The sequence below is a fragment of the Grammomys surdaster genome, unplaced genomic scaffold (assembly GCF_004785775.1).
Source record: "Grammomys surdaster isolate TR1022 unplaced genomic scaffold, NIH_TR_1.0 97, whole genome shotgun sequence".
Lineage (NCBI taxonomy): Eukaryota > Metazoa > Chordata > Mammalia > Rodentia > Muridae > Grammomys > Grammomys surdaster.
This window is the reverse complement of record NW_021604576.1, coordinates 3,357,277-3,381,300: the sequence shown is the minus strand read 5'-3', so window position 1 is coordinate 3,381,300 and position 24,024 is coordinate 3,357,277. Positions and strand designations below refer to the sequence as shown.

Sequence of the window (24,024 nt, the reverse complement as noted above, 5' to 3'; positions counted from 1 at the left end):
CGGTGTCCATCCTCACCTTTTAACTTTGGACAAATACCAAACAGATACACTCCCAATTCTAAATTTTCTGACTGCCAATGGAATCGCACCAGGAGAGACTCAAAACATCTTCTGGCCCTGCCCTTTTCCTCCCCACACGTCTCCGCAGGGCGGAGGCCTTGCCCACTCTGGGGAATGTTGGAGCCGCGCTCTTTAAGAAGGGAGGCTGAACCCGGCCGAGGGAAGCGCCAGGCGTGCGGCCGCAGCACCTATGGTTTGCGGGATTCTCTGGGTGACCGCTATGCGGGGACCGAGGCCAGACGCACCCGAGACAGTGCGAGGACATGAGCTCAGGTAGGTTCTCGTGGCCAGACTTCCCTGAGACCCGCAGGCAGGAGGTAGAAGCCCCTTCTCTTCTGCTCGGACCCCAAGAGCGGGCACTGAGCACGCAGCCCAGTCCCCCTAGGCTAGGCCTCGTGAGGACCCGGACCGCAGCCCCGCGGCCGTGCGCATCTCCCTCCGTGGGCCCGCCCCTCGCCTCGACTCCACCAATCGGCGGCCTCGTCCACGCGCCGCACCTGGTGGGCGGAGCCGCGCGTCGCCGTCGCAGCGCCCGGTCCCGCCCCCAGCGCGGCGCTCATCTCTCGCTGCGCCGCCCTGCCGCCGGCGGGGAGGAGCGGAAGCCGCTGTCCGGGGACAGACTCCCGCGCCTGTGAGCCGCGGTGCAGGCAGGGCGCGCGCCGGGACGAGCCCGCGGTCAGCCCTCCCGGAGGACGGCAGCCGCTCTCCATGCCTGTGTGGTGCTGCCGCTGCTCCCTGGCCGGTCATTTCAGGTAACTTTCCCCCCGGGATGGGTCGGAGCTGGCTCTGCAGCGTGTGCTCCTCGGCCGCCGCCCGCTGGGCCGGCGGTGCTCGGAGCTCCGGGGACCCCGCTCTTGTCCCCTCTTCTTGTCCCTGGACCGCGCCGGTCACAGGACGGCGAGAGTGGCTAGGCCGGTGGTGAGTCGGTTACCTGTAAATAGTGAATTTGAAAAATACATGAAGAGCCTCTTTTGAATTTTTGATCTTTTAAAGATCTAGGAACATAAGTTACTGGCTTGAAGGGAAGTGGAAAAGAATGTGTCATGTAGTGACAGTGGGTTGTGACTTACTAAGGTATAGTGATTTAAAGCCATATTAGGATGGCGAAATATGGAAAATGGCAGTTTTATACTCAAATTATGATGAAAGTTCTCAAGGTGAGAAAAAGAATAGCTTTAACTATGAATGAACGTGGATCCAGTACAATTGACCAACACTTCGGAGAATTACAGAAAAGGTCAAAAGTACTAGAAACTGGGTGGGTGAAATGTTACGTTTAGTAAGGACTCCAGAACCTGGCTTTACATGTATGAATGATACAGAATAAAGTGATAAAAAGTTGTTTAATAGAGGCTCATAGAATTTAGGTGAACCATTAACTTGGGTGGAAAGGATATTAATATTACTATTAAAAATACTAACATTTCTTTGATTGCTAATGGGAGCCACAAGTCACAGTATTTGTGACTGTCATCAATACAAATCACAGAGCTTATTTTATTTAATGTAGATAAGTGGTGTGTGCATTTATTAACCTTCCCAGAAGAGCTTAAAAAGGGACGTGAGGTGCAGAGAAAGCACAGACTCTTGGTGTAGTAGCAACAAGCTAGGTCTGCCCAACCTCTTGAGTTTGTAATGAGACTTGAAATTCGAGATCCTAAAAGTTGTATGCCATAGGCTCCTGGATACTGTCTTCTAGACAGATTGTTGTGTACTTCACAAACTATCCACTCTTGAGTATTGTAAAAAGCAGGTTGAAGTGAAAAATTGAAACCTCTTGGGAAGGTACATTTCTTTTAGAAAATAACCCGCTGAAAGTCTCCTGACACCTTTGGTGTACCTTTGAATGGTAAGGAGAGAGCTTAGAATTTATACTCTGAGGCTATGTGGTAAATACACCCTCTTATCTCTGCAAAGAAATTTAAGGGAGGGACTGAAGAGTATTTGCTACAGTTTAGTGTTGGGAGAGAAGAAAGCATGTCTACTATATTATTATAGGTAAATGTATCATCGTTAAAATACTTCTGTTAGATTGGGTATTTTAAAATTTGTTTGTTTTTTTTTTTTTTAAACTTGTTTTAATTTTTAAAAGATTGCCAGCTCCTTCAGGAACATTTCTTGTCTCGTGGTGTTTTCATTCATCAGTTTTTGTGCTTCTGGGAATGAAATTCGGGGCCTTGCTAATGAAGCCAGTGCTCTACCATTGTGTTGCCATCCTCAGCCACTGATGCTGCAGGACTTTAGTGCAGACTTACTTTAAAACCATTTGTGGTAACAACTACATTTTGGGGTTCCTCCAGAGTCTGCATTAATAGGCATCATGACAGAATGTTTCAAGGGAGAAGATTTCACACATTCTATTCTGGAAAATAAAATGGGAGACTGTCCTTATTTGGCACCTTGGAGCCTTTTAGTGTGGGAGTGTCCATTTGAGAAATTCTAGAATTGTGGTTCCAATTCCCTTAAAATTGAGATGCAGATTTGTATTTGATTATTAAAAAGGTGTTGCTGTAACTGAGAAGTTTTTTATTACCAAAAATTATGTCTATACTACCTTGCTTAGTAACTTTGGACTGTAGTGTTTCAAAAACAAAATGTGCGAGGCTTCCAAAATCATAGCAAAGGGTCTTGACTTTAATGTCTGACAGTGTGCTAACAGTTTTGCATGCAAAATGCATGTTCTTTACTAGTTCTGAAATGTAGTTTTATAAATCTTGCAATTTTATCGGTGCCCTGAATAAAGAAAGAAATAGTGGATTTAAAAATAAGACAAAAGGAAGCAAAAAACCTCAAGATAATTTTTCTTAAATAGATTATTCATCAAATTGGAAATCCAAGTACAAATGAACACTGCTCATAGTGCTGAACAGCACAAATATACTATAAAAACATAACAACTTCCTAATTTAGGTGGTGCATAGTTGCTAATGCACTTATATTTCATTAAGGCTTTAGACAAAACCAGTTAACCAGAGTTTGGAAAAGGTATTGCTGTGGTTTGCCACACTAAAAGATTATGCAAATGACTAAGAAATCAGGAATTGCCCATACTGTGGAATTCGGGTAGGCTAATGTACAAAGAATTTAGAGCTACTAAACTTTTGGTTCTTTTTATCCTCAAGTCTTAGGAAATGTTTGATTCAAACTTCTTGAGACCTATATACCAAATTCAGCAAGATTTTGGAATACAAAATTGGTTGTACAAGAGTAAATTATACATGAATACAGCAATAATGGATAACCAGAAAGGGAAATTAACAAAATAGTTCCACTTAGTGTAAACAATGAAACACTAAAATTTTCATTAAAAAATTGAAGGCAGTGGTGGCGCACGCCTTTAATCCCAGCACTTGGGAGGCAGAGGCAGCCGGATTTCTGAGTTCGAGGCCAGCCTGGTCTACAGAGTGAGTTCCAGGACAGCCAGGACTATACAGAGAAACCCTGTCTCGAAAAAAAAAAAATTGAAAGAAATTTAACAAAAGATACAAGGCTGTACATTGAAAAGCAAGAAGCCTTAGAAGAAGTTAAGATGGAAGTGTGCTATGTGATGAAGTTGCAGGCAGTTACACACTGAATACAGGTGTGGCTTCTCATAAATTTCAAGTTTTACAATAACATAACTATCAGTTTGTGTATCATACACTCAGCGTTAACATAAGGATGGAAATAGCTGTACATTTCTGAGAAGTTCTTCACTGAAAGCATGATTGTATGGAAAAAAATATTTTATTTTCGTAGACTGAAAACCTGAATCTTTGAAAGATAATACTCTTGCGGCTGATCTACAGGCCAGTGCAGTATTATAAAGATAAACTGCCCTTTTTGCATAAATTGATTCTGGGGGAAGGGGTGTGAAGAGACCCAGAGTAGTCTCACAAAGGTTGAAAATGCAAAGTTTGAGGACTCACCTGTTTTAGTTTCAGAATTTACTGCAAAGCAGCAGGAATCAAGAAAACCTGGTGCCGCATAAACATAAGCATAGATCAGTGGAATGAAGTAGAAAGCCAGAAATCATTGTTTGGTGAATTGTCTTTGATGATAGCCCCATGAAAACAGGAAATGGGCATTAGTATCAGCGAACGTAGTTCCCTCAGCTCCCCACAAGGATCTCCACAGACAAAAGAATGAACTTGTCTACTTGTTCACGTTGCACGAAAATGAAATCAGAAACCTCTTTGATGAAAATACAGTAAACATTTGTGGCTGTGAATCAGGCACTTATTTCTTATATATGACATTGAAAGCACAGCAACAGAAGAAAAAATAATTGGGAGTGGTCAGAACTTAAAACGTATGTTTAGAGGATAATCAAGAAACTGAAAAAAATAGACTATCAATGGTAAGGATGTTTGCTGCTGAGCTTGCTGACCAGAGGAATACCACATGGTAAAAGAAAATTGACTGTTAAAACTTGTTTCCTGATTTATACACACATCATAGCATATACAAGAGGAAAAACAAACAATGAAGAAAATGTTTATAAACTATGTATCTGAAGAAAGTTGAATAGAGAATTTAAAAAAAAAACCTTAAAAGATCTACTATGTCAAACTTAAAACTAGGCAAAGGATCTGGAGAGAGGGAGGGAGAGAGAGAGAAAGAGAGAATATTAGAATGAGGGGGAATAAGGAAATAAGAATAAATGACAAATACATGGAATGATGCTTGATACTATTAGGGAAACACAGATCAAAACTATACTATGATGCTCCTGGAATAATGGAGAGCTAAGGTGTTGTAAATAAGTTGGAGAGGATAATAACTCTTGGGAGGGCTGCAGAGGTGGCTCAGTGGTTGAGTGCTTTCTGAGTTATGGTAAGGACCTGAGCTCAAGTCTCTTACATCTTGTTAGAACCAAGGTGTAAGAGACAAGTGTTGGGCTGGAGAGATGGCTCAGTGGTTAAGAGCACTGACTGCACTTCCAGAGGTCCTGAGTTCAAATCCCAGCAACCACATGGTGGCTCACAACCATCTGTAATGAGATCTGATGCCCTCTTCTGGTGTGTCTGAAGACAGCTACAGTGTATTCATATATAATAAATAAATAAATCTTTAAAAAAAAAAAAAAAGAGACAAGTGTTTGTGTGTCCCTGTAACCTCTAGACTCTAGGAGCTATCGGCAAGAATGCAGAGGCCTGATGGCTGCCAGAGTGTGATAGAGCAGGATGTCTTTGTCTTCTAGCCTTCACCCTGCACATGGGCACATGTCATCACACAACATGTATGCATACATCATGTAGACATAAAAATACTACTGATAAAATACTTTCTGATACTAGTGTTAATTACAAAAATTTGAATATATTGGAACCATGGGCTTATTGATGAGGACCTACCTCACGAAAACAAGAAATGGACACTAGTTTCAGGAAGTCTCAGGGCAGTCAGATTCCTGCAAATAAGAGTGGACTTATCCAGATGATCACCATACCCCACAAAAGGGTTTTTAATAGGTTAAAACAAATTTCATTAAAGATTTAAAAATATATATTAATGCTTTGTCTGTTTATCTTGGTCTTGGATCTCCTCAAATAACTAGTTATCTTCTGTTCTTAATCTGTGATCTCCTGAAAGCCATTTGTTTTTCTTAGTTAACAGAAAAACAGGGGGCATCTATTTCTAGTTGTCTTAACCTCTAGACACATGCATGCATGTGAACACACAAAACGAGAGGGCATACCTAGTGAAATGAAAAAGTGTTCACTCAGGAATTGATAGCCGTATTAAAATTCTCCAGCTTCGCCGGGCGGTGGTGGCGCACGCCTTTAATCCCAGCACTTGGGAGGCAGAGGCAGGCGGATTTCTGAGTTCAAGAGTTCGAGGCTAGCCTGGTCTACAGAGTGAGTTCCAGGACAGCCAGGGCTACACAGAGAAACCCTGTCTCGAAAAAACAACAAAAAAACAAAACAAAAAAAAAAAAATTCTCCAGCTTCTTGAAACAGTTTGATGTAGAATGCTGGCCTGCTCCTAATGAGTTAACCAGAGACTGACTTCTGATTTTCCTTTAAATGGATGTAATTTGGAGTTTAAGTCAAAGTTTATACATATAGCACTAACTCTGCATTTCATAACACTTATTTATATGGTTAAGAAAATTCCTACAGGATTATTTTTAAGTGTTTTTTTTTTTTCAGGCAGTGATTGATACGTTTTATTAGATTTTCTCACAGAAGCATGAGAGGTTATTTACTGGACCATGGACACCTTACCAGTGGGTATACCACTGAAGAAAATCTCTCCCTCTCTCAGCAACGTTAGCTGCCTGAGTAAAAGGGTGGGGCCTATTCAGGCTCACTCATAAGGTGCCACTCACAACAGGAGACTGTGCTTAGTCTTACACAGGTAATCAGAGCTGGCATGATACAGAATACAGAAGTGTCTTTGGCACCCTGCCCGTTCTTTGGCTGTTATATCAATTCACTCTCTTTTCAGCCATGTGTCCGGAGAGGAGGATAGAGACATCCCATATATGGCTGAGCATCCACTGGTCACTTACTCTCAGCACTTTGAGCTGTTATGAGTCTACAGTAACTGCTGCCCACTATAGAAGAAGCTGCTCTGACCAGAGCTGGCAGCAGCACTAGTTTATGGGCATAGATACAGTTATTTGGAAGACAGTTTGTCAGGAGCATCTTATCCATTTAGCAAAAAGAAACAAAAACAAAACCTACCGCCACTGCCAACAGAAACCAAAAATGCAGTAGCTTCCCCATTAGGCCCATGACCTTCCCAGCTGTGAACTTTCTACTAGCTTAGCAGTACCAAATGTGATTCTCTTCTATGTAGAAGGCCCAGTCGCAACCAGAAAGCAATTTTTTGCCCCCAGAACAAACCTGCCACTATTGCACCAGTGGGGATATCTTGCCCGGCCAGTCAGTAGTGTAACTTGCAGGTTCTACAGTGAGTAGGGATGTTGGTAGTTTTCCCTCAGCAGCCTGGATTCTCTGAGGGAGGATGTCCCACCTCTATCTAGGATATCTTTCCCAGCTACCACTTGAATTCTTTTCCTGTGAACAGAGCACGTGGTGTCTTAAGCAGTAAGGTTTTACCATCTAGTTCTATTGCACTGCCAACAGCAGTGTTAATTACTTACATTATTTTGGGGGCCTCTGGAGCCTACCTGACTAATAGCGTGTAGGGAGATAGCCAACGTCTGAGCATTAGGATTTTCATTTAACAACCTATGGGTTCTGGGAGGAGCCTTATTTATGCACATAGGCTAGTGCTAGTCTAAACTCTTTAAAAATTGTGTGGGTTGGTGGAGGGATGCATGTAGTGGGAGTGAGGGGAGCGTTGGGTATCTTCCTGGATCAATCTGTTCAATCTTGCTGGAACTAGAATATACACTTTGGAGCTAAGCTACCCGCCACCAATCTTCAGTGACCCTCCTTCCAGTCTCTATCCTCTCAGTACGGGGATTTTAGGCATGAAGGGATCATGCATGGTTTGTTATGTGATGCAGTGATTCAAGCTCTGGTCCATATGTTGCACTACAAGCTCTCAGCTGCTGAGCCATCTCACCATCTCTCAAATCTCGCCCCATTTTTACATTTTATTTTAAAATTAGCTTACTGAGTATTATGCTTCTGTATGGCTTTTCCATGTGTCTTTAATTTCCACCTCTCTTTCATCTCCCTGTTCCCCTTGTCAGTGAAACATTTCTACCTCTAGTAATTCACCTTTCTACTGTTTTTTTTTTTTTTTAAATCACTATTTAACTGTGCTTCATGCCCTTTAAGGTGCATCTTCCCACCTCATGGGTCCCTTTCTAGTTACTTGGGTTTTGTATGTACTCCAGCATAAATGCCCACACTAAAATTAAAAGCTAGGATCCAGTTATGAGAAAGAATATGCAGTGTTTGTTGTTATTAAAACCTTAGCATAATGATCATCTTTATACATCTTGGGTTTTATCTGTAGGAGCAAGTGTCAATGTTTAAGGTGAGGATGGCTGGAAAACACTAAAAGAAGGCCTGCAGACAAGACAGAATTGTGAGCTTTATAACAGTGATAAGATAAATAGGGTTTGTGTAGCCAAAATAACTGGCCAGAAGCCTGCAAAAGAAATGAACAAAAGTCTGAACAGCCCAGAGCATGAAACACTCAGGTTAGAGTTGGCTCAGAGTAAATCTAAGTTAGATCCCTGCTACACACATGGATAGAGAGAACAGACTTCCACAGGCTGTCCTCTGACATCTGCACAAGTGTCTTGGCACACTCACAACCTCCCCTTCCCCCAGCCTGAGTAAATAAATGTGATAATATAAAAAGTTCAAGTTTGGCTGAACTGAGCATTGCACACAGTAATTCTAGCACCTGAGTAGTGCAGGCAAGTGCTACATACTGCGATTGAGGCTAGTTGAGTTATATTAAACTCTGTAGAAAAATACCTCACCAAAGGGAAAAAACATTCATGTTTAGTGTAGTTGCCAAGAAGCAGAAATAGGGATGCAGCAGATACATCTGCATCTAATTCCAGAAGTGTAGGTGGAATGATCCTGAATGGGGTGGATTCAGCATAAACACCCTTCTCGGGGCAGGCCTACATGTGAGGATGGACTACCTTTAACAGCCATGCCAACAGGTTATCTGCTTTGGCTACATAAGAGCATGTAAGTAGCAGGTTCTCTTACATGGACCACTTACGAATCGAGCTGTAAGAAGTAATACTGCTTCCTTATCTCCTCCATTCATTCGGCAGCCTCAAAGTAGCAACCATGTGTGAGTGTGTCTCCATCCATGTTGGCCAGGCTGGTGTCCAGATGGGCACTGCCTACTGGGAGCTCTACTGCCTGGAAAATGACATCTAGCCTGATGGCCAGATGCCAAGTGACATGATCATTGGGGGAAGAGATGAGTCTTTTAACATCTCCTTCAGTGAGACAGTTATTAGCTAGCATGTGCCTTGGGCAGTGGTCATAGACCTGGAACCCATAGCTATTGATGAATTATGCACTGGTACCTACCGCCAGCTTTTCTACCCTGAGCAGCTCAGCTCATCACAGGCAAGGAAGATGCTGACTATAACTATGCCCCTGGCAACCAAACCATTGACATGGAGATCATTGACCTTGTCTTGGACAGAACTCTCTTCTGACCAAATTGGCTGACCAGTGCACAGATCTTTAAGGCTTCTCAGTTTTCCATAGCTTTGTCAGGATATCTGGCTGTGAATTCATCTCCCTGTCGATGGAGTGGCTTTCTGTTGGCTATGGAAAAAGTTGAAGCTGGAGTTCTCCATTTATTCAACTCCCAAGGTTTCCACTGCTGTGGTTGAGCCCTACAATTCCATCCGCACCACCCATACCACCCTGGAGCACTCTGATTGTGCCTTCATGGTAGATAATGAGGCCGTCTATGATATCTGTTATAGAATCTCAATATTGAACACCATCTTACACTAACTTAAATAGGATGATAGGTCAGACTGTGTCTTCTGACACTGCTTCCCTCAGATTTGATGGGACCTTGAAAGTTGACCTGACAGAATTCCCGACCAATCTTGTGACCTGTCCTCGAATCTACTTCCCTCTGGCCACTATGTTCCTGTCATTTCTGCTGAGAAAGCCTACCATGAGCAGCTTTCTGTAGCAGAGATAATCAATGTCTGCTTGTAGTCAGCCAACCAGACAGCGATTTGTGACGGTGATGCCTACCGTGTGGCAGAGATGTGGTTCCCAAAGATGTTATTACCATTAAGACCAAGTGTACCATCCAGTTTGTGGACTGGTGCCCCACTTGCTTTAAGATTGGAATAGTTACCAGCCTCCCACTGTGTATCTGGCCAAGAGAGCTATGTACATACTGAGCAACACCACAGCCATTGCTGAAGCCTGGGCTTGCCTAGATCACATTTGATGTTAATGTGTGCCAAGTGTGCCTTCATATACTGGTACGTTGGTGAGGGCATGGAGGAGGGGGAATTCTCTGAGGCCCATGAGGACATGGCTGCCCTAGAGAAGGATTATGAGAAAATTGGTGTGGATTCTGTTGAGGAGAGAGGGTGAGGAAGAAGCTGAATACTAAAGTAAATTTCACAAAGGTGCAACTTTTACAAGGAAGTTTATTCTGTTTCAACACAGAAAGTTGTGATCTGGTTATACAGTTGCCGACTTAGGTTTTATACATGAGTCATTTGTCACAGATCCAAGCTGTCCATTTCACTGATGGGTTTTAAATAAAATATTCCCCATCTTAAAAACAAAACAAATAGAAATCTAATACTTGTCTGGTCACATTAAGGGCAGATTTTTTGTTGTTTTAAGAGCCAGGAAAGGTTAATGTCTCTTAACAACTTTGCACTATTCTGTGGTAGTATATTGTATACAAAATGTAACTTTGTACTATCCTGGGGTAGAATATTAGATAGTGTAACTTTGTACTGTCCTGGATAGTGTATTGGATAGTTAATGTAACTTTGTACTATCCTGGGGTACTATATTGGTACTTAGTGTAACTTTGTACTACCTGGGGTAGTAATTAAGTTCTCTAAATGGACAGAACTGATGGAATGTTTATTAAAGGAATTTAGTGGATTCTCTTATGTGGTCCAGGTAGTCCAACAAAGGCTATTTCAGGCTGGATAAGTGGAGAAGCTGATAGTTGCTCAGTCCATGAAGCTGGATGTCTCAGCAATCTCAGGCTGGGATTGAAGTCCTGGAAGATTCCTGGAGGGCTGCTGGTATTTAGTCTATGGTGGAGCCCTGAAGAAACTGGTTCTAAGATCAGTGAAGGAATGCTTCAGCAACAGGATAGTAGAGGAACTTGCCAGCAAGATGAAGTCAAATAAGCTAGAAAGCAAATTTCCTTCCATGTTCTTTTATCAGGCCTCCTAGTAGAAGGTGTGGCCCACAATTATGGTACATTTTCAGGCTTCAAATAATCTGATCTAGAAAATCCCTCCGACTCAGTCTAACTGAGCCTCTCAGGGTTCCATTTATCACCTCTGGGATTAACAGTTTCACCTTAGTCCTGTGAAATAACATCTGTCATTTAGAAAGTCCTAATAAACACAGCTAATATGTACTGCATTAACCCTTCTAGTCATTGCAATTGTTGATGAGAGACGAAAATTTGAGGATTCTGATTTGAAGTAATCTAAAGATAACAGCATTAATTGAGTCCAGAGGATGCTACAATTATTAACTGAATGCTAGAATACTGACACTAGTTCCTAGAGAGGTAGTTGGTAACTAATAATTTGAAGTCAACATTAAGGTCTTATTTCTTTTAGCAAAAGGCCCAGTGTTTGTACTCTCTCTGTCCTTAAAATATCTGTGACTAGCTTTGTGTAAATGCTTTTTTTTTTTTTTTGAACAAGGTTTCTCTATGTAGCCCTGGCTGTCCTGGAACTCACTCTGTAGTATACCAAGCTGTCCTAAAACTCAGAGATCCACCTGTCTCTGCCTCTTGACTGCTGGGATTAAAGATGTGCACCATTGACTCCTCCCTGAGGTGGGGGGGAAAGTAGAGAATAAACCAGCTCTTCCTAGGCATCCCAAAATAATTATAAAATCTCAACTATAATTGTCTTTGGTCGATAGAAGAAGCTGTGTGTGTACACGTTCGTGTGCCTTAGAAACTGTCCACCTATATTTACTAGATAGAATCATTCACTGACCTGGAGCTTGCTAAGTGGACTGGACTGGCTGGCCATTGAGCCCCAGGGAGCTGACATAATGATCAGCCTTTTTATGTGGTTTCTGGTGACTGAACTCAGGTCCGATGTAGGCAGGTACTCTACCAACTGAGCTACTTTTCTAGCCTGGAAAAAGCATACTCAGTAGTTAACGTGCTTTTATGATATTAATATTAGATAAATGGGTATTTCAGACTTGTGGACTAAAATGATATACTATTGAAAGCAGTTTGCAACTCATGGATATTTTATTGCCTAAACACAATATAAGAATGAATTGGATTTTATAAAACCTATATTAACTATACTTTTACTTTTTTTTTTTTTAAAGAAACTATAGTGACACTGAAACTGAAGGAGAGATTTTTAATTCTTTGGTGCAATATTTTGGTGACAATTTGGGGCCAAAAGTTAAAGGGATGCCATTAGTTGAAGAAACTTCTTTACTTGAAGATTCATCAGTGACTTTGCCTATGGTAATAATTGGTAAGTTATTATAATTTGTTTCTTAAAGCCAGTTACTGCTCTTACTGCTTTTGTAATTCTAAGGCGTGTATGTTCTTACATTGTATTGAAAAGGCTCCACTTACTAAATTAGTAGCAGTATGAATGTTGCCAGCTCAGATAATTGGTATGTATCTAAAGTTGATGTATGTGTCACCTTGATCTGATCATAATTGTATATGTGTTAAAAGTGATGTATGTCGTGCCGGGCGGTGGTGGCGCACGCCTTTAATCCCAGCACTTGGAAGGCAGAGGCAGACGGATTTCTGAGTTCGAGGCCAGCCTGGTCTACAGAGTGAGTTCCAGGACAGCCAGGGCTACACAGAGAAACCCTGTCTCGAAAAACCAAAAAAAAAAAAAAAAAAGTGATGTATGTCGTCTCACCTCAATCTGATCACTATTGTATGTATATATGTTAAAATGCCACACTTTGCCTCACAGATATGTACAACTCCCAAGTGGTAATTAATAAGTATCTTAAAAGGACGAAAATAAAAGGAGATGCTTCTGTGAATGGAGGCAGGTAATAAAAAACAGAATTATAATGAAATATGAAGTTGTTAGATATGTTAAAATAACCATTACCAAGTCTTTGGAGAAGGATTGGCTTGTATGATTAGAGTCATTTTGAGATGCAATAGCTTTTCACTGAATTACTGATGACAGCTGTTAATGATGACCAGTGTTATTAGAGTTCTGTGCAGGCCATTCTGTGTATATTATTATTGTATTTCAACCCTACAGCACTGTCATATTAGTTAGGCACCTATAGACAGACAGACTTATAAACTGAGTGACAACTGTAACTTAGTAACTCGTACCATTTGACATTGTAGTGCTATGCAGTAAAATTTATAATTACCTGCATTATAATAACCATTCATATCCTTTGTATCACCTCAACAGATAGGATGTACAGCTACTATTTAACTACCTGCATTTATATTTTCCATCTAACACTCAAGCTTGAGGAAGTTAGGCAAGACCTATCTCAAGACAGCATTGTGGTGGCTATTTACCTTTCTAATTGCCTTTCTTGAACTGTTTTTTGGAGTTTCGTTAAGTCTACAGATGAGGTTAAGAACAACTAACAATAATTTTGAGTCTTTATATCTATGAAGATGGAGTATTTTCCCATCTATGTGGGCTTTTAAAATTTTATTTCTTTAGTCATAGTTGGTCTTCTTTATGTAATTCATATGCGTTTTGTTAAAATTATGGTAAAATAGTTCTTTGAAATAAATGTAAATGATAGTATAGTTTTTATTTCAGATTGCTTTTTTTTTTTCATTGCTGCTGTAAGAAAGTAGTTGGCATTTGCATGTTGATGTAACTGAGATCTTTTTTTTTTTTTTTAAAGATTTATTTATTTATTATATATGAATACACTGTAGCTGTCTTCAGACACACCAGAAGAGGGCAGCGAATCTCATTACGGATGGTTGTAAGCCACCATGTGGTTGCTGGGATTTGAACTCAGGACCTCTGAAAGAGCAGTCAGTGCTCTTAACCACTGAGCCATCTCTCCAGCCCCGTAACTGAGATCTTAAGGGGTCAATTCTTGGGATTTACTATTTAGATAATCGTGTTACTGGCAAACTGTTTCCTCTCCTTTCTCAAATTGTGCACTTTTTATTTCATTCCTTCAGACTGTCCATCATGGTGATGAGTACAACTGTTTTGGGGTTTTTGTTGTTGTTGTTGTTGTTGTTGTATTTTTAACATGTTCTTTGTTATATTGAAGAAGTTCTTTCAAATGCTGCATGTTTTTAAATCGTGATGGATACTCGGTTTTGTTAAATGGTTCTTCTTGCGTTTGTGGATATAGCCATATAAATTGATCTTTAAAATATCTTTTAAGGGTTTTTTTACACATTTATTTTGTTTGTTTGTTGATTTAATGTGTTTGTGTGTGTATGTATATGCCATAGTACATGCGTGGAGGTCAGAGGACAACTTGCAAAAATAGGTTCTCCTTCCACTGTGTTAGTTTCAGAGATTTTACTCAGATTGCTAAGAAGGGGGGCAAGTGCATTTACCTGCTGAGCTGTCTCTCCTGCTATTGGCTAATTTGTTTTTGGTTCCACATCAATTGTAACAAAGAAGTAGTTTATGAAAATATGTCTTTCTCAAGAACAGGTCATTATAGATAGCTAATTTTGGAAACCAGTAGCATAGAGTGGAAGCCTTAAGTAGATGAGATTCTGAAACACTGAGAGAGAAGGCAGAGGTCAACTATGAGTGCTAGGTTTCAGTTTTTTGGAGGAGGAGGAGGAGCAGGGAGGGAACCCAGCCAATAAGAGGATCAACTTACATCACATTGCTCTTTTAAAAACATAGGAAATGGACCTTCAGGAATATGCCTTTCCTATATGCTGTCAGGCTACAGACCGTACTTATCATCTGAAGCAATACATCCAAATACAGTCTTACATAGTAAACTAGAAGAAGCAAGACATCTCTCCATTGTGGATCAGGTATTATTTGTTACATGTTTTATAAAACATTTTAATGCTAAAATGATTAGCTTTATTTATATGTTTCTTTGTTGTAAATACTGCATTCTAAATAATGCTTTGGATTTACTTTAGTTTTATAAATACATTCTGATGTCGTATTAAACTATATTGAATTTTTGAGCAAAAATTTCTAATTTCCTAGTGGAGCTTTAAAATATTTTATATGGCTTTGGGTGGATGTTCATATGAGAACATGAGTGTGTGCATATGTGTAGGCCACACATTAACCTTGGGTGTTGTTTCTCAGGAACTGTCCATATGGTTTCTGAAATGAGGTTTCTCAAAGGTGGGCCTTAATCTTACCTAGGCTAGGCTGCCTAGCCAGTGAGCTGGAGATGTCCTCTCTTCTCCATCTTCACATTGCTGTGATTATAGGCATGGGCCACCATGCCTGGCTTTTAAAATGTGGGTTCTAGTGATCAGACTCAGGTCCTCATGCTTGTGAAAAAAAAAAAAAAAAAGCAAGCTCCTGACTGAGCCATCTTTGCAACCCTACTAGTGAGGGCTCAGCATCTTCTCTACGCTGAAATCCATTTGGGAAGTGCTACCTTTTACATCCCAGTTGACATTTCTATGTCAAAGGCATCTTCAACTCTTAGAAGGATTTTTAATAAAAAACAAACAAAAACAACAAAACACCCTTTGTTTTAATTTCAGACATTGCCTAGATTTATTTTGCTGAGGAATCTAGAATGAATGAACTCAAGGAGAATCCATATTCTCTAACTCACTCTTAGAAGCTACTGAGTTGGCATGTCCTTCATCAACATAGTTGTCTTGGTTCTTTTCAAACTCACATATATTTTCCCCTTTGTTTCAGGACTTAGAATACCTGTCTGAGGGTCTTGAGGGACGATCGTCCAATCCAGTGGCAGTCCTTTTTGACACCCTTCTTCACCCAGATGCTGACTTTGGGTATGATTCCCCGTCCATTCTGCACTGGAAATTGGAACAGCATCATTATATCCCTCACTTAGTTCTTGGTAAAGGCCCGCCTGGTGGGGCATGGCACGTAAGTATGTTATTCACATTTAGTGTATAGTGAGGGATTTATTATACACCAATTTTTGTTTTGTTTTGTTTTGTTTCAAGACAGGACTTCTCTGCATAGTGCTTGCTGTCCCAGATCTCACTTTATAGACCAGGCTAGCCTCAAACAGAGTTCATCTGCCTCTGCTCCCAAGTGCTGAGATTAAAGGAGTGCACCACCATGCCGGCCTCCAACTTGATTCTACTCTGGGCGGGGGGTGGAGGGGTGGGGGAGTGGGGGGTGGGGCCCAAGCAAGGATTGTTTTGTTTATTTGTTTTTCAAGGCAGCGTTTCTCTGTGTATCTCTGACTGTCCTAGAAACTCACTCTGTAGACCAGTGTGGCCTCGAACTCAGATCTACCTGCCCCGCCTTAAGTGCTGGAATTAAAGGTGTGCAGCTACATGAACATTTTATATCGGTTGTTTTGTTAAGCATACATTAACTGTAGGTAGTTAAGCCAGATTTTTATTAATGATGTAGTTTTTCAATAAGCATATCTCTACTAACCTATACAAATTGTATAGAAAAAAAGAACACTTTTTTTTTTTTTTCTGATTTTTCGAGACAGGATTTCTCTGTGTAGCCCTGGCTGTCCTGGAACTCACTCTATAGACCAGGCTGGCCTCGAACTCAGAGATCTGCCTGTCTCTGCCTCCCAAGTGCTGGGATTAAAGGTGTGCGCCACCACTGCCCGGCTTTTCTTTTTTTTTTTTAAAGCTATATTTATATTATTTTATGTGTATAAGTGCTTTGTCTGCATGTATGTCTATGTACCATGTAGATGTTGGTGCCCACAGAAATTAGAAGAGGACTTCAGATGCCCTGAACTGGTATTACTGATTGTTATGAGCTGCCATGTAGGTGCTGGTAATCAAACTCTGGTCCAATAGAAGAAGAGCCTGTTTTCTGAACCACCGAGCCATGTCTCCTGTATTTCCATGTATTTTTAAGATTTTAAAGAAAATAATATTGTAAATGAAAGGTTTAATTTGAACAAAAGATCTTTCTCCCTGTTTCAGAGCCTGTAAAGTTCATGCTTGAACCCCATTTAATGACTGTCTTAGTTTTCTATTGCTGCGAAGAGACCCATGACCAAGGCACTTCTTACAAAAGAGAGCATTTAAGTGGGGGTTTGCTTACAGTTTCAGAGGTTTCATACATTATCATCATGGTGGGGAGCATAGTGGCGTGCAGGGAGGCATAGTGCTGGAGAAATAGCTGTGATCTTCGTCCTCAGGCACAGGTAGCAGGAAGAGAGAGTGAGTGACAGTGGCCCAGCAAGGGCATTCAAACTTCAAGCCCAGTCCCAGCTACACACCTCCTCCAAGGCCACATAACCCAGTCCTTCCAAATAGTTACAACTACTGACTAAGCATGTATATGAGCCTATGGGCCATTCTCATTGAAACCACTGCAGTGACTCACACAGACTTTCCTACACTTAACCATTTGCCTTGTGCTGCTGCTCTTGCCCTGCTGTTTGCTGAAGATGTGTTGAAATCTTCCAGCAGTGAACAGTATATGAAAATTTGCTTGTAGAGCTGCCTAGCAGGGAAACTTGTTTATGCTTTGTGTTCTCCTTCTCTCTGTCTCTCTCTCCCCCCACCCCCAACCCTCCGCCTCTCTCTCAGTAGTTTTTTCAAGTCCTGGCTGTCTTGGAACTTCCTCTATAGACCAGGTTGGCCTCATCCTAGGCTGGCCCTAAACTCTGAGTGTAGCAAATATGACTTTGAACTTCTGCTTTTCCTACCTTTACCTCTCAAATGTTGGAATTTCAGATGTGTCCCACTATGCCTAGTTTATGAAGCCCTGGGAACAAAGCACAGAGCAGTGTATGCTAAGCAAGTATTCTATCAGCCAGACTAAAGCCCCAATCCCCTCAGAGATTGTGTGTATGTCTGTGTATAAAAGCAAGTGTGTGTGTGTGTGTGTGTGTGTGTGTGTAACAGCAAGCAGCCACACACCTGTGTCTCAAGACCACTAGTATTCACCATAAATCACATCATTAGGATGAAACTTCTGTAGTCATAGAAGCACAGCATGGCATAAGGCTTGAGTATGCAAATACAAACTGATTCAGTAGAAGATTCTAAAGGCTAGGAGATAGTCGAAGAAGCTGAGGGAGACTGGCCATTTTTAGAAATGTGGAACCTTGGAGTAGCCCATGCTTGCAGAGTACATCATTTTTTACACAGGGTTTAGTTTCTTTTAATTCCTGAATGACACTGATGATGTTGTTCATTATTAATCTGTCACATCAACTTTTATTTTGCCTGGAATAGTTTTCCTAATGACACACTCCTTAAAACCCACTGCATCTTTGAAGAAGTACCATTTCACGTACACTTGGACAATAACTGTGTCACATCTGCCCCTTTCTGAACACTGCTATCCCAGTGATAGCAGGTATTCATGCTTCATATATCACATAGTGAAGGTCAAGGTCAGACTGGCATATATAAGACCGTATGTTAAGAAAATTACATAAGTAAATGTATTCATCTTTTATTCAGAGATGTACGTTATGTCAGTGAATGAATAAAAGTTATTATAATATGCCCATTCCCAGTGCTGGGCTGTGTAGAAAAGGGCAAGTTGTGAGAACAGACGCATTGTCTGTAGAGCTGGATGAGATTGTCTGTAGTTGGGTAGGCCCATCGGCACTTAGCTTTTTCGCTTTGTTTTGAGGGAAGCAGAAGTAGCTTGAGAAAGCTTGAGAGGCTTATTTCTTTGATGGTAACATTAACCCCAATGCTGAGTCTGTTTCTCGGGCAACCACTGCTTATTTTTCTATTTTTAGAAGTGATTATGTTGTATCTAGCCTAGTCCAGATTTCAGAATTATAATTGATAGAGAAAAACTGTTTTCCAATTTTTTAAAAAAATCTGTTAAAAAACATAAAAAAAAAAAAAAAACCACCAAAGTGAAAAAACAAAATTTTGGAAGTCAGTGAACATTTTTCTTTTCCTTAAGAAATAAATTTGCTAATGTATTTGTGACCATGTATATCTTAGTTATATATCACAGGCCAAAACTAGTGCTGTGATTTGTCTCAAAAATGTATGACTATGGGTCACTCCGAATGATGGAATACATGAAAGTTTTATTAGAATGGAATTTCAGAGGAAATATATTACAAATGAGAGAATATAAGATGCTTGTATTTGTGAAAATGGGGTAATTCACTTAATAGGATTACCTCCAGGTACATCCATTTTTCTATCGTGTGATTGTTATTTTTTTCATGCCCAAAACCAAAATCCATAGTATTTATATATCACTGTTTCTTTTGGACTCTTGTGAACATGTTTTATATGATCTAAATCTGTATGTAAATAAGATGTTTGCTTTCAAAAGGTAATATTGCATTTTTTTTTCAACTATTTTAAACTAGAATATGGAAGGCTCTATGTTGACAATCAGCTTTGGAAATTGGATGGAGCTACCTGGACTTAAATTTAAAGATTGGATATCTAGCAAACGAAGGTAAAGATCTAACTATATTAAAATTCTTTGATGTATGAAGAAATGGACTATTGAGAAATGTTCACAGTATCTGTAAATCCTGTATTACATGAATAGAAATACACTTGCTAAATAAAGCTTTTGTGAAGCAGAGATTATGAGCTAGTTTCCATTTAGGATGCTATAAAGCTGTGTGTACATAAAGGACTGTTTACAGGGGCCTTCCTGTTTAATTAACCTTGTTAAACAGGATTTATTTTTCATATTGAATCAGTTACTTTCTCATCTACCTATCCATTATTTCCCAAATGTGTCAGTTTTTCAATGAGATGTGACTTTGTTTACTTACATTATATATACTAGGTGTATACATGCCTAGAATAAGAAAGCATGAGAATAATTTTTATAAAACTTGAGGACAATTTTTAACTAACACTGTCATGGAAAAAAAATAAGATATAAAAGCTTACCAGATAGGAAAGTAATCAAATATTCTCCTTATAGAGTATTTTTCCTTTAAATCTTCCAGGAACTTAAAGGGGGACCGTGTCATGCCGGAGGAAATAGCTCGATACTACAAACACTACGTCAAGGTCATGGGTCTTCAGAAGAATTTCCGAGAGAATACTTACATAACATCTGTATCAAGACTCTATAGAGACCAAGATGATCATGGTAGTCAAGACAGAGATATTTCAACAAAGCCCTTACAGAACCAGAAGTCAAAATTGATCAAGAGAAACTGGGAAATCAGAGGCTATCAGCGAATAGCAGGTGGTTCTCATGTTCCCTTTTGCCTCTTTGCTGAGAATGTAGCTCTTGCAACTGGAACGTTGGATTCTCCTGCCCATCTGGAAGTTGAAGGGGAAGAGTTTCCTTTTGTATTTCATTCAATGCCTGAGTTTGGAGCTGCTATAAACAAAGGAAAGCTGTGTGGCAGAGTGGACCCAGTGCTGATTGTAGGTTCTGGCCTTACTGCAGCTGATGCAGTGCTCTTTGCTTATAACAATAATATCCCTGTGATCCACGTGTTTCGCAGACGAGTAACTGATCCAAGCTTAATTTTCAAACAGCTTCCCAAAAAGCTGTATCCTGAGTATCACAAAGTCTATCATATGATGTGTAGTCAGTCATACTCTGCAGACTCAGACCCTTTATCTGATTACACCAGTTTTCCTGAGCACCGTGTGCTTTCCTTTAAGTCAGACATGAAATGCATTCTTCAAAGTGTCTCTGGATTGAAGAAAATATTTAAACTGTCTGCAGCTGTAATCTTGATAGGTTCTCATCCTAACCTATCTTTTCTGAAGGAACAAGGGTGTTACCTAGGCCGTAACTCAAGCCAGCCAATAACATGCAAGGGTAATCCTGTAGAGGTTGATGCATACACCTATGAATGTGTTAAAGAAGCCAATCTTTTTGCTTTAGGCCCTTTGGTTGGAGATAATTTTGTTCGATTTTTAAAGGGAGGGGCATTGGGTGTTACTCGCTGTTTGGCTACAAGACAGAAGAAAAAGCAGCATTTGTTTGTTCAAAGAGGAGGAGGAGATGGGGTAGCTTAAAGTTTACAAGGAATTTAAATGGACACTTAACCATTAAAGATTTTTTTAACAGTAGTTTGCAGTGTATTGGCTTGAATTAACTGGGAGAGCCTCCAGTTACCACTTTTTGAAAGTTAAGGAAGCTTGGTATCCTAAGTTGTATTGAAGTGTGTCAAAGGTGTCAGTCTCAGACAAACCCAACAACTGCCAACTTCATGCTTTCATTTAACTAGAACATTCTTTTCTAACTTGGCATTTATAAAGCCAGTCATTCAGACAGAAATCATACTTAATTCATATTGGGTCACCTTACTGCTGAAGAGATGGTCCAAGGGACAGCGGCATCAGTGTCCTCTGTAGCTCATTAGGCATTAGACTTAATACTCTTACACGAGATCTTGTATACAAGATCTATATGTGTATTCATTGATGTTTGAAGTACACTGCTCTGAATGAAAATGGGCTATAATGGAGAAAGCATTTGCAACTCAGGTTTTATTTATTTTGAAATTATCAGTTATATAAACCTAATTTATTATCAAATATGATGGTCTTTAAAAATATTTTTACAAGTTGAAATTTTGACAGAGAGGTACTTGATATCTTTAACTTCTCATAATTTAATATTTCAATAATGCTGACATCCAAGAATGCACTAGGCTACTTTTTAGAGATTTATTCTGTTTAGCCATCATAACAGCCAATGAATCTGATTTGTAATACAATAAATTGTGGATGAAACTACTTATCCTTGTGTGAACACTGAGTTAATTTCTATTAATGAAACACGATTTGAGGCACGGTACGTTCTAAAATTAGAGTACTGTTTGGGTATTGGCAGAATGATTAAAGGTTAATGTGGAAAATCAGACTGTGCCCTTTTCCATTCTCAGAGTGATTACTTTGAGATCTGTACAGTGTTCATTCATAGGAAGTGACACGGCAGCCCACAGTGGTTATTAGATTTATCTCCTCTAGCAGTCTCAGTTACATTTTCACATAAATTGTGAAATGTGTTACTGCTAAACAAAGTCTTTCAGAGTTCTTGGGAAATTGATTTTTCAAAGGTTTTTTTTTTTTTTCCCCTTTGAGGGGTATAATTTTACCTAGAATATGCTCACTGAATTTCAGTTTCCAGTTTCTTAAATGGACGACCTACCATTGAGTGTCTTGTTCACTTCAGTGGTGAGCGAGGGCTCATGACTCATTGTCAGTGTTATTTAGATTAGTCTGCTTCTAACAGCCTCATGTGATAGCTAACACACCTGATTACTCCTAATAACCATTAACTGTTTTATAACTGTCAAGTCTACTTCTACCTCCTTATTGAAATTTAACCATTTTCAGAGCAACTTCACACCTTTTTAAAATGTTACACTTCTGACCATACTTCAGTAGTCTCTTCCTTGCCTGTGCTTGAGCTCTGGGTTAGATTGGATGTTTTTCTTTAATGTCTCTTGCAAATTGGAAATAACAGTATTATTAATGTAATTTCTGGGGTATAATAAGCCTTGTTGGCATTCCTTTCTATTTCAGGAGATTGTTTTTACTTCATTGCAGTTGTTGGGAAGGGGATGAACTTAACACATTTTAAGAGTAAGATGCCATAGAAATTCAGTAAGTCCTTAAATAAACCTGGTATATGAACCCTTCTCAGATAAACTCTAGCTTCCCACAACTCCTTCAGTACTGGCTGTCTAGTACAGAGTATCACATCCAAGCATTAGCTCTCATGTACTGTCCTCCTGTACTCGTTCATTAATTCTGTGCCCAAATTCCACTTACTTTTTAGTATTAGACTTCTTTTTAATGAACTGAGTACATAACCTCTAGCATATGAGTACCCCCTTATATCATGTGAGAAAAGACCATACTTAAAATTGTTGAAAGAGTCCTCAAAGTACTTGATGGGAATTAAAAACAAACAATAGAATAAATATACAAGGTCACCACAGCCAGGAGAACTGCCTGGAACCCCTAAGATGCACACGGGGAGTACTTTAGTATGAATAAACATGGGAACATTAGTATTTTGAAAAAGATTTTAAGACATGAATGTCTTAGTTACATTATTATTGCTGTGACAAAACATTGTGACCAAGGAAACTTATAGAATGTATTTGGGTTACAGTTCCAGAGGAATGAGTCCATATCAGTATCATGGGGTTTGTTTGGGGGACAACATGACAGCAGGCAGGGAAACAGGCATGGCACTGGTGCAGCAGCTGAGGGTACACATTGTGATCGACACATAGGAAGCAGAGAGAACTCACTCTAAAGTGATGCAGACTCTTAATCATCAGTCATATGGTAGAGCCACACCTAATTCTCCCAAGCAGCCTCCAACTAAAAACCAAATATTCAAATGTCCAAGACTTGGGTGGGGTGGGAAAGAATCCCATTCAAACCACCATGATGGAGTAATTAATAGGAAGTGATGGAATCTTCTAAATTTATTTTCAAAAACGAAGTTCTGGTAACTCCTTGTTGTGAAATAGAAGAGATTCAGATTGAAAAAATTAGACTGCATTTCAACTTCATGTTAAAGGAGCATAAACCTAGTGAGATGTGTTTACATGAAGATAGTATACTTTTATAAGATATTACAGTATACATTAAATGTTGTTACTAGTTTAAAGTGGACTGTTACATATTCTAACATTAGCTAAAACCTGATAAAGCTACAAAACCAATTTAGGAGCTAAAATGAATAAAAGCGGAGGAAAAACTGAATACTGGACCACAGCTGTCACAGCGATGCAGACTGACAGTTTCAGGTACTAACATTAAAACATAGTCTGAAATAACCTACAGGGGCTAGAGCAAATCCCCGAGTATAAACAAGGAATAGTGAAAATCACTGAAGTAATAGACAACAAATGAGATGCCCTTCAAAATCTTAATAGACTTGACGTGTTCCCAGCCAGCCAGCGGAGAGGAAAAGCTCTAGGCATGAGAATGGGAAAGGAGATACCAGTATAGCAGAAATGGAGAACTTTATAGGAAAGCATAAGAGAATGGATTAAGTCCTTGAAAGAGGCGAACTAACAAAACTGCTACAAGAAATGGAAAGTCTGAATAGCTATGTTCAGGCATAACATGAGGGTTCAGGAGTTGCCCCACAAACCACAGAAACATCCCAAGATTGATCAATTAAGGACATAGCCCAGACTTTGGAAGTTGAAGCTATGACCCATTTCTCAGGGTCAGCTTATAAAGGCTAAGCCCATTAGAACCACAATGAGCTCATAGGAAGATGGCGGAAGT

The 24,024-nt window shown here is 39.9% G+C and overlaps 1 protein-coding gene and 1 pseudogene across 3 annotated transcripts; both read left to right on the top strand.

Moving 5' to 3' along the window:
- The first annotated feature begins 205 nt into the window (after nt 1-205).
- Osgin2 (oxidative stress induced growth inhibitor family member 2) lies at nt 206-21,501 on the top strand. 3 transcript variants are annotated; one of them, XM_028780299.1, is made up of 6 exons: nt 206-333; nt 12,030-12,184; nt 14,543-14,679; nt 15,542-15,733; nt 19,146-19,237; nt 19,746-21,501. In XM_028780299.1, exons 1-6 carry the CDS (start codon nt 251-253, stop codon nt 20,776-20,778), a joined length of 1,692 nt encoding a protein of 563 aa, XP_028636132.1. In that variant the 5' UTR covers nt 206-250; the 3' UTR covers nt 20,779-21,501. The 3 variants fall into 3 exon arrangements, with proteins under 3 accessions (XP_028636132.1, XP_028636134.1, XP_028636135.1); XM_028780301.1 differs by lacking the exon at nt 206-333 and adding an exon at nt 617-812; XM_028780302.1 differs by lacking the exon at nt 206-333 and adding an exon at nt 6,295-6,402.
- On the top strand, nt 9,059-10,067 carry LOC114631524 (annotated as a pseudogene).
- Nucleotides 21,502-24,024: the final 2,523 nt, after the last annotated feature.

Coding starts and splice junctions, on each gene's coding strand:
- Osgin2 (XM_028780299.1), top strand. CDS start 251: ATGGTTTGCGGGATTCTCTGGGTGACCGCTATGCGGGGACCGAGGCCA. Junction 334..12,029: donor GTGCGAGGACATGAGCTCAG/GTAGGTTCTCGT, acceptor TTTTTTTTAAAG/AAACTATAGTGACACTGAAA. Junction 14,680..15,541: donor ATCTCTCCATTGTGGATCAG/GTATTATTTGTT, acceptor CCTTTGTTTCAG/GACTTAGAATACCTGTCTGA.